The sequence below is a fragment of the Aphis gossypii genome, unplaced genomic scaffold (genome assembly GCF_020184175.1).
Source record: "Aphis gossypii isolate Hap1 unplaced genomic scaffold, ASM2018417v2 Contig00771, whole genome shotgun sequence".
Classification (NCBI taxonomy): Eukaryota; Metazoa; Arthropoda; class Insecta; order Hemiptera; family Aphididae; genus Aphis; species Aphis gossypii.
Genome location: NW_026083274.1, coordinates 1,823 through 12,854, shown reverse-complemented (window position 1 = coordinate 12,854; position 11,032 = coordinate 1,823). Strand labels below are relative to the sequence as shown.

Below are 11,032 nucleotides of genomic sequence, written 5' to 3'. Positions count from 1 at the left end.
TTGAAACAAAACAAAGAGTATTTTTCCTTATGCAAACCATCAATTTATTAAAGATAGTGACACATTTTAGTATACTTGATCTTTGGAAATAGCTTAATGAAAATTAATTAATTGATGTCTTTCCCGATTTATATATTGCACTTAAAATTTATTTAACTATATCAAGTTAAAACTGTCCAGTCAAAACAGCTTTTTCAAAACTAAATAGAGTCAAGAAAAATACAGATCAACATTAAACTAAGACAATTGAACTGCGCTTATTATAATATGATATTGACATCTGAAAACGGCATTTTTCAAACAATTAGTAATGAAATAAGAATTTTGTCAAATAAAAGAGAGGAAAAGAAAGTTGTAAATTATAATTTATAAAGTCACTACAATATTCAATATTTATTACTATATGTCTATATCTGTTATAATACGTAGGTATATCGTATATAATATATTATATATAATTATAATAATGCATACAATTTTATAATATATAATTATTCGAAAAATTGCATTGAATTCGACGAATCTATTAAAATTAACGGTAGTCAACGCAAGGACGTTTTATTGATAATAAAAATTATTTTTAAAATATTACATATTTATATAAAAGGATTCCGGATATTCCAAGTATAACCTATTTGGTTTATGTCTATTTGTGCATCCAACGGGCAACGACCCTCACCGGCGATCATTGTCGTATCTGCCACCACCATTTTAGCAATGATTATTATTAATCATAATCACGATTAAATATATTTATCTTTAATCGTGATCGCAATTCTTATTTTTTATTTCTTAAGTCATCATAGTTGTCTTGTCAGTTAAAAGTTAACAGTATAACACTCATAACTGTGACTGGTGAGCGGCGAGCGCTCTGTCTTTTCTCTTTTAATAGTGTAGTGTTGTACTTACGTATTCATTTGTATTTTAACGTTTGAACTGTTTGAAGACCTCGATTTATTATATACTATATTTTCATTTCTGCTTTATCAATTATTTAAGTACTTAAGTATATTAATATATATAGTATATAAAATTTATCTTACATAATATAACAATTAATATATAACCATCATTATTACATAAAATTATTCAATTTTTTTTAACATATTATGGCTTCGAAAAAATCGTGCAAATTTTGTCAGCTCGATTTTAAAAGCCGTGCTTTTGGGTTACAGCATCCTCAGGCTATCTGTACATACCACATTATAATTACAATAATTAGGTATAACAATAATAAAAATATACATATTTTTCTTTTCTTTATATTACAGTTGAGAGTATACATCCACCTACCGAAAACCAGGACGTCAACGATGATGATGAATGCGAAGAGAACCAGGACGGCAACGATGATCAGAAAAGCAAAGAGGACATTGATGATACTATATTAAAGTATAGATGTGAAAAGTGTGAATATAGATTTAAATTTAAAAGTATGTATTTCAGGTATAAAGCGACACACGTCCCAGGATCATTTGTGTGTGATTATTGTACAAAAGTTTTCAAAAGGAAGGATTTACTTAAAGACCACATTTTTAAACATTATAATCAGGAAAGAGAACTTCAAATGAAATATGTGTAATAAAAAATATTTCATTAAACGCAATTTAAACACACATAGAAGATTAGAACATAACGATTTCAATTAAAAATGCAACAAATGTGGCTAATTATATTCGGGAAAACGCCAAATAAGATTCCACGATCAAAAAATGCATTCACTTATTAACAAATATATTTGACTTATTATTTGTAAATAGAATTTCCGGTACCAAGCTTACTTTCAAGTCATCGGAGCACAATGTTAATTTATTGAACCATATTACAACATAATGATGAATCTATTAACACATCAAATAATTTTGGTTTTTTTTTTCAGTCACCAAAAACAATAAACATATTAAGACTTATATCTTTCGTGGAATATGGCTCCTGGCGATACCACATAAAAAAAAACGCGCCTATGCTAATACCCCTAGGGTGGTGTGGAAATTTAGCAGTCCAGAATTACCTGTCATCAATAATAATTATGCTTGTCGGTGCCGTATTATTAGTTTAGAAAAAGTGAGTATAAATAACGCGTTCAATTATTCAAATAGGTATCTATATTTTTATTCAAAGTAATATTTATTTTATAGTTATACATGATTGATTTTACACGTCTAATGTTAGGTGGACTCTTCGCAGGAGGCTACGGGAGTGCCTTGCTGCTTTGGTTTTTATTGTTGTTACACAATAAGCCAGACTCAATGAAATATACATTTTTAAAATTATTTATCATTATTCCAAATAAATAGTCTGAACTCTTAAGCCTTATTTTGTGTTTGATTTTTTTTCCAAGGCCAATATTTGTATACATTTATATGTTTTGTTTGTTTTGTTTTGAACTTTTTTTTTTTTCGCAAAATTATTATGATACGTTTGTAATTTAACAAATTTTATTTGAAAATTGTTCATATAAAAAATTCATCTTAAACTTTCCGTTGGACGGTTGGACGCCTATTAAAATTACTATGTCATCGAAAATCATTGTCATCGCGCCATCTTGTGGTTGGTGGGCGTTAAATAAACGTTATAAACGTTTTGCGCCTGTTATACATTGAAACGCAACCGAGTATACGGCGTTTCTTATCACTAGTCTGAAAAATAGTCACAATCGTACATTGAACATTCGTACACTATTAAATTGTTGACGCGCTGAAATTAATTTATAACGTTATTGTTGTTTAAATAAAATAATTATAAATTAAGTATTAATTCAATAACTACTACTACTACTAAAACCACAAATTATTGGTCCATTAAATCAGTAGCATTAGTTAAATATTTTTAAAATGCCAAAAGTAGTTTCTCGCAGTATAGTGTGTTCGGACACCAAAGATCAAGAAGAATATAACGAGGAGAAGCCGTTACATTCGTATTACTGTTTGTGTGGTCAGATGACGTTAATTTTGGGTGAGCGATCGTTAAAATTATAACTTTTGAATCCAGTTTAAACAGTGGACCGTTTTAGGTTTACCCGAATGTTTCAGTCTGATCTTTGTACCTACATAAATTCTTCATCAACATGGTTTTATGATATTTATGTTTACTGATTTTAGATTGTGCTTTGGAAAAATTACCTCTACGCAAACGAGATGGAGCCCGAGTAGTCGATGGATCTAAACATGCCAATAAAATGACCTACGATCAAGACGAAATTGTATACTTGAAACGACAAGAAGGGATTGAAAAACAACATAGATTGAAGTGCAAAAAGTTTGTGAACCTTAATCACCTCTTGTGATTCAATTCTTACCAAAATTATTTTGCAGATGCGGTTTATTTTTGTACTATAAACATCAGGCAAATAATAATGTTTATTTTATTGTACGTGGTGCTTTGGTCAAATGTACAGGTGAAGGTCCCAAGATGGATATTTATAATCAAGTGGCCGTTGAAAAACCTAAGAAAATCATGGTCACCAAACACACTAAGAACATGGGCAAGTTCAGTTCAGTGACGGTATCTACTATTGATGAAGAAGAAGATGAAATTGAAGCGGTAAGTGATAGTGCATCATTTATAATATATTATATTGCGATGTTTGACACTATTATTATATTATTTTGCACACAGAGGGAAGTAGCAGATTCATATGCAAACAATGCGCGTATTATTGAAAAGCAGTTAGAGAGGAAAGGCATAAACAAACGTAAGACAACAGAATTTGTAGAACCAGAAATCACATTAGATATAAAAAGGCACGCACGTGGTACATTGCTAGAGAAATAATATTTTATTTTTATTTTTTATAATGTAATATTACTCTGTTATTTGTAAATAAATTAATGTTTGACTTGTGATAGATGTGATATTTCATTTTAAGATTGAGTTGATTCATATTTTTTACATAAATTAATTTAATGATGGATTTTCATCATTGATTAACATTTGATACACGAGATCTGGCGTTCTAGGCATCAATGCCGATGGATTATCATATTCATTAGTGGGATTGTGTACATGTTCGTATAGTTGTTTATAAACAGCAGAAATCACTTCGTTGGATTGTCGCCTGACCTTACTTAAATGTAAAGGATTTTTTAGACAACCAATTTGTGGTACTGCCACAGTGTGAGGCATGATTAGCATGCTTTCCAATTTACCCTGTAACACGATAATTATTAATTATTAAAAAATATTAAAATAAAGAAATAGCAAATTCAGTTTGGGGAACATAAATTTGTATAAAAGATTGAAATTTATGCTCTGTCCAGTGAAAGAACAAGCCGATACCGTGATATCGGAACTGGTTCCCCCCCTATGGCAGGGTGTCAAGTATGGATGTGCAGAAGAACCAACTTCTGTTGTCATGATCTTTTGCTGGATAGAAAATAATAAAATATAATCCATCAGCCAGGTTTACACATTGTAAAATAGGAGAAAAATAAATACTGTTCTGCTATTTTTGGGTGGACCTAGCTTTATGTGTTTATTATTGTATATAATCCACATTATAAATTTAGGGTTACACACTACATATTATTATATCAATCGATAGTCAATTAAGTGCAATTACCAAAAAATTTATCAGATTTTCAGCTTCCATTCCTTGAATCTGAGATAGTGGAATGTTTGCTCCAGGACCTTGTAAAATTGTTTGGATTTCCTCGAGATTTAAGTGTGTGACAAGATATTTTGCTTGTTCGGTAGAAACAATTTCTATTTGTACAGCCATTTGAGCCTTGAAGGACGATTAACAATATTAGATCTAATGTTGTGCAACAATCAATATAATATACTAATCTATCTATTTTTTGGTTAATGCACCTGCAATTTTTCAAGTTTGTCCTCAACATACTGGTACTGCTTTAAAGTCTCATGTATATCATACAAACAATTGAGATGGTAAACAGCCATGTCTAATGGGGTTAGCCGAGAAGCACTTAAATTGATTGCTTGAAGTAAAGGTTCCAAGACACAAGATACTATCTAAAAACAAAATAATTTAAGTTAAACAAAAGCATTTAAAGTATTGATTATTAACCATACCATGGATGTGTCTTCTTGTTTATCTTCAGTAACTGCAGCAACTGACAACACTTGTCTAAGGATATTTAATAAATGTCCAATACCAGGTGATGGAGATAAATCTAATGGGGGTGCTTCAATACGTTCCAAAAGAGTATCCCGTACTAAATTTTGAAGTTTGTTTAAAAATACGCATTCCATAGTTTTATGTAATTCTTCAATTGTTTGACACAGTTGTCCAGAGGGTACAGTCTAAAATCAACATTTTAGTTTAATTAATAAATTGTATAGCTTTGATTTAATAGAAGAAACCTCTTGACCTCTCCCTTTTTAAATTAGCCTATCTTATTCTCAGAGGTCTAATCTATCTCTGTACCAAATTTAATCACAATCAGTTAAACAGTTTAGGAATGCATAAATGACAGACATTCATTTTTATATAATATATAGATTTTATTTTTAGTTTTATAAACAGAATAATAAATACTCAATAATTAATTTATTAATCATGGTTTTTAAATTGCATAGTTTATACTTGGTGGGACATTTCAATTTTTTACGATTAGAGACCACTGACCAGTATACATAATCATAGGCGTGCACAGGACTTAGTGGTAGGTATTGCTGAATATTATTTATTTATATATGTTTAAGAAAACAGCATTTACATCAGGGGCAGCTTGTTATAAGAATATAAGAATACTAGAAGTGACTGTTCCTGTCCTGAAAATAGGAGGAAAAAAGTTTTAAGTTTAACAGGTTAAATCATAATTCATAACAGAAGATTGATAATTTAAGTAAAAAAATAAGTGTATTTATATCATAAATTGTAAAAATAAATGAAAAATTTGACTAAAGAAGAACCTAAGAATATTACATTGGTCCTAGTAAATTTAATTGGTGAGTGGGTTGTTTTGAAATGTGTTCCTTGAGTTTTGAAGATTCAAGCCGCCACTAATTCACATATTATAATACCAGCACTTTTTCTTCAGTCTTGAAAATTTATTTTATACAATACGTCAATACATATAATGCTTTGATTAAAAAAAAATTTAGTCAGAATACATTTTTCTAAAAGTTATGACAAGAAAAGTATTTTTTTTCATTAACATATAATGATATTAAAAATAATTGTATGACAGCAATTCATAGTGAAAAATTTAATCATAGGATTTTAAGTCAATTTCAATTACAATGCTAAACGTCTTATAAATTGTAACTACCATAGAGTAAAGAATACTATCAACAGTACTAACTATAGCAAGTAAGAAAAAATGAAGAAAAAGTGAAAACTAATTGTTTGTAGCTCGTAGGTGTTGGTATAGAATACCCTGCAATACCTATGTACATATAACTATCTTGGTTTTCATAAGATTAGTTTTAAAATAATACATCAATAAACAATATTTAATACTGTTATCAGGAGCAGATTGGTCATATATTTTTTATTTTTGATTTGGAAATATGGTTTTATAAAAAACAGTTTTTTTTTTAAGTGAAAAATATTATTAACCAAAAGTATTAAGCTAAATCTATCACTGACATTCATCATTCATTCTCACAAATTATAGCAACTTATAAGCCATTACTTTTGGTTTATTTGTAAACTTACTTTAATTACTATTTGGAGATAGAATTTTAATGAACTAGCAACACCATAGAGGTCAATTGGGTTTTCATTCATATGCAATATACTCTCTACACGTGATACTAAAGGACTGCACAATCCCTCAGTTATGCTACTCATACATAATGCTATTTCTTCATCGACATCTACATCAACAATGAATTGAACAAAAATATTTTGATTTAATATTAAATAATATAACAGTGATGAAAGCATAATAGCGTACTTACTTAATTTATCACAGTTTTTTAACAGATAAGCAAGATACTTTCTTTCAATTGGAACATAATCAATCAACCATGATAACATGTTGTTAATGTAAAGTCGTATGTCTTTTGTAAAAGTTTTCAATGATGTATCATTTGAACTGTTTGCTGCTAGAGCATCTATGAATCTTTGTGCGACTACAGATTGCCTAACTGTACAGTACTCTTCTAATACATATCTGAAAAATAATATTTTATTTATAGTGAAATATTATACATGAGAAAAATGTGTAATAATTACAGTGATATTATAACAAGGGAAAAATTAAAGACAATCTCAATGGGAACTGATGCAATTGTAATAAATTGAGAGTTGAGAGAATAAGTAGTCAATGTTAAAACTTACTTAAATAATACTGGTCGGTCTTGCAACACTTCCATGGCAAATACGAGTAGAGGACCAGTAACTGTGGACTCAATATCTTTACAATTTAACTGAGTCCATCTATATAATACTTCCATGGCCATTTGCTACAGTTAATAAATGAAAGAATATGGTGAATTTATAGTTTGTTCTTTAAATATTAAAACAACACACATAACTTTTTTGTTACATAAGTCTATAAGTCTCAATTAATATTTTAACTAGGTATATTTGATATTGTATTGTATTTAGTTTATAAGTCTCTATGGCTAACTCAAAAACTTACAGGAGGTAAATAAAATAACTATGTAATATTTTTTGATAAACATTATTATTCTAAAATAAATATTACTTGGTAGGTGGAAATCTGTTCCATCAAACTAAGTGCTGATGTTTGATGACCTGCTTGCATAAGCACTTTACAATTGTTGCTAATATTTTGGGTTTTGCGTAGAGCTGTAAAAAATTCAGGAGTGACATTGTTAGACCGCAGACAAGCCACCTCTGAAGAACTCAACTGGAATGTTTTCACATATGCATTTGCCAATAATTGTTGATTGGATACACTTTTTCTAAATACAAACATATTAATGAAATAATGTTTAATTTTTTTTCGCTAAATAAATATTGATTATTCTGTGAGATGTACCTTTCAAGTTGCAATCGTTTTGTGAGTTCAATTAAGTTCTGAGTGTCTGTTTTAGTGTCTTTCAATTGTGATGACATTGACATTACAGATACATTTAAGGAATTCACATTGTCATGTAAAGCGTTTACAGCGTTTTTCACTTTTTCAAAAGATGCTAAAAAATTCTAAAAAAAAAAAAAAAATAATAATAATAAAATATTGAGAAAACAATAATTATAATAGTAACTTAGAATAATATGAGTGATAAACTAATGAATAATTATTGTTCACGTAGGTACATTTATAGAATAGTAAATGACAATACTATTATTATTTTCTGATTATTATCTTTAAAACACTTTTAGGTAATAGATATATTTATACTTCTGAATGTAATATTATCTAATACAGAATAAAAGTATATATGTTAAACATTTCTTTTTTTGCATAATATATTTTATTAAAACCAAACTTACTTCATTTAATGCAAGACTTCTTTTTTCTATTTTAGTTCTTAAGCCTCTTCTACATTCTAAGGTATTTTCAGTATAAAACTCTGATATTTCTTTTAATGCTTCTAGTGCGTCCTATAATATTTTTTAAAAATATTATGAGTTATAAACATGTTTAGGTCGGTTAGTATACACATATATATATATTAAAATATGTTATAGCCATAATAAAAATATACTAGCATCAATTTTTGTCATCAACATTTCTAGAAAAATGAAGAATTAAAAACTGTTTAACAAAGAGCATAGAAAATTACTTTAAAGTTTAAGTACCTACACTTTTCCACATACGATAATTATTCATCATATAAATGCATTTTTACCAAACTCTAAGTTAGAAGTAGAACCATCCTCAAGCATACTATGACTTGGGTTAGGTAATAGCTTTTAAATAACAAACTATTTCGTTGCCAGTGCACATTTTGCTTTACGGGCCCAACTTAGTGACTTACATAACAAAATATATATTATATTATATTGTTAATGGCCATCTATAAACTTATACACTCATATAAGAAATATTATTCAATTTTTATAATTTTGATATAGGTAGCTATGCCATTTTAACATTATACAGTTAAATTATATTATTATAAACAAAATAATTTACCTTGTCACTTTCTAAATGTGTCTCCAGTACACTGGTAACCCTTTTAGATATAGCATCTTCGTCTACAGCCATGATAATGTTTGATACTAATGTTCCAATTATTGACTAATTCACTAGTTTATAGGTTTATTTCAACAATACAATGGTAAATATCTTGTACTTCAATCTGAAAAGCTACATTGTATGTTGAACCACAGAACAATAATTTAACTGTACTCTAAAATAGAATTTAAATAGTAAGTAAGCCTCCCAATGTTTTTTAAATTATTATAATGGTAAGTGAAATGAGCTGATTGGGTACTTACCAAAAAAAAAAAATTATTTAAGTACCTAATAATAAGAAGATAATATACTAAAAAATTCAAAAGGTAATAAACTAATAACAGTATTAAGTTTAGGTATTTAGGTAGTACTGCAGTATGCACGACCAAATATATTTTAGTTCGTGGTTAGTAGGTACCTATGAGAAATGAGAATATGAGATATAAATATTGAATTATTGAATTACAAATAATTACAATAAATAATGATAGTGAACGTTATGATTTATAATGAACACTCGAGTACTATTAAAAAAAATAACTCCACAACACGTTCAACATTTAACACTTATCAGTTATTTTTATCATTATTTCTTGTTATTACCGTAGATATATATGTCTATGGTTATTACCACGCTTTAAGATATACCTTATTTCTATTAAATTCAAAATATAGAATAGGTAGGCACATAGATCAGTATAATATAACTACATATTGACTATTAGGTACCTATTTAAATTTTAAATAAAATAATATCATCTTCTTTCTGCTTAATGCCTTGATACATAATTGTTTATTATTATAAATATTATGTGAACTGATGACTACTATATTTATTTGATTTTTAAGTAAAAATTCATGTTTTTCCTTATTTTTTACAGTTATTTTGAAATTAACTGGTCATTTTTACATCATGGCCCTTAAGGATATGAGGTATTATTAAAATCCTTCTTTTCAGTTAAAACTTTAAATCTACGACGTCGAAAGAATTATTTTGCTATACCTCCAAGACGCAATAGATTCATCTAGATTCTAGATCCTATTCATTGCTACCAGAAATCACTCTTAAAAGTCAAAGTTGAAGATTGAGGTATTTGTATAGCTTTAAAAGGCGTTAGTGGACAATGGCGTGACCAGGGAAATCAACTATTTATTTATCAGGTAATCTTATAAGTATAAAATTCATCTTTAGTACAAATAATATAAATTTTATTTTTACAGGGTTTTTTATTGTCCCTCTCCCTCAGAAATCTTGCAGCTACGCCACTGATGACATGCGCATAAAATAATTACTCTATTCAGAATCTAAAATATTTAAAATTGTTTTGAATTTTTATTGATTTACAAATTACAAAAATAAATAACTGTAGAAGTGAAGAAAGTTTCCACCAAATAATAGCATTTTCAAAACATGATATAATTTTCAGATTAGAATACCTTGGCTCTTTTTATTTTAAATTTCTGTATTTTTTATTTTTATTTATGTATACAATTGTTATTTGTTGGGCAAAGAGCTTTAAAATTTAATACAAGTTATCCTCCTAAGTTTTTCTTAAAGCAATTAAAAAATATTGAAAATACTCGCAAATTTTTTTTAAAAGTTTTTGAAATTCTAACATTAAATTATCCAAAATAATGATTTACTCTCAATTATCTTTGTTGTTTTTTATTATTAAAAAAAATAAAAAATATATACTATTGGAGACTTTTGAAACATTCCAATGTTAATAAAATTATTATTTTCTACACACAACTTATTTTGACAAATGTTAATCTATTTATAATACGAACTTTATTCATTCACAACAGTTTTGTTGTACGTATAGTTTTAACTTCTACCATAGTAACAACAACGCGTGTGATATAATTTTAATAAAATAACACATTCGATGTTTTTCGAAATAATTAATTAATTAAAAAAATTTTTTTTTATTTAATTTAATATTAATGTTTGATCTACTATGAAAATA

The 11,032-nt window shown here is 27.8% G+C and overlaps 3 protein-coding genes across 4 annotated transcripts; 2 read left to right on the top strand and 1 right to left on the bottom strand.

The window, feature by feature from the left end:
• The first annotated feature begins 544 nt into the window (after positions 1 to 544).
• Positions 545 to 2,503, top strand: LOC126555263 (uncharacterized). The gene is made up of 3 exons (XM_050210215.1): positions 545 to 1,191; positions 1,272 to 1,392; positions 1,447 to 2,503. Exons 1-3 carry the CDS (start codon positions 1,110 to 1,112, stop codon positions 1,580 to 1,582), a joined length of 339 nt encoding a protein of 112 aa, XP_050066172.1. The 5' UTR covers positions 545 to 1,109; the 3' UTR covers positions 1,583 to 2,503.
• A 156-nt stretch (positions 2,504 to 2,659) lies between these two features.
• LOC126555262 (STING ER exit protein-like) lies at positions 2,660 to 3,847 on the top strand. Its single transcript, XM_050210214.1, has 4 exons — positions 2,660 to 2,955; positions 3,102 to 3,258; positions 3,315 to 3,543; positions 3,619 to 3,847. Exons 1-4 carry the CDS (start codon positions 2,835 to 2,837, stop codon positions 3,772 to 3,774), a joined length of 663 nt encoding a protein of 220 aa, XP_050066171.1. The 5' UTR covers positions 2,660 to 2,834; the 3' UTR covers positions 3,775 to 3,847.
• On the bottom strand, positions 3,756 to 9,614 carry LOC114131521 (conserved oligomeric Golgi complex subunit 6-like). 2 transcript variants are annotated; one of them, XM_050210212.1, is made up of 12 exons: positions 9,326 to 9,614; positions 9,021 to 9,237; positions 8,375 to 8,485; positions 7,920 to 8,083; positions 7,623 to 7,842; positions 7,253 to 7,377; positions 6,871 to 7,085; positions 6,626 to 6,786; positions 5,035 to 5,265; positions 4,813 to 4,974; positions 4,562 to 4,726; positions 3,756 to 4,149 (listed from the first exon to the last, which is right to left on the bottom strand). In XM_050210212.1, the coding sequence occupies exons 2-12, from the start codon at positions 9,090 to 9,092 to the stop codon at positions 3,898 to 3,900; spliced, it is 1,878 nt and encodes a 625-aa protein (XP_050066169.1). In that variant the 5' UTR covers positions 9,093 to 9,237; positions 9,326 to 9,614; the 3' UTR covers positions 3,756 to 3,897. The 2 variants fall into 2 exon arrangements, with proteins under 2 accessions (XP_050066169.1, XP_050066170.1); XM_050210213.1 differs by having other exon boundaries at positions 9,021 to 9,194.
• Positions 9,615 to 11,032: the final 1,418 nt, after the last annotated feature.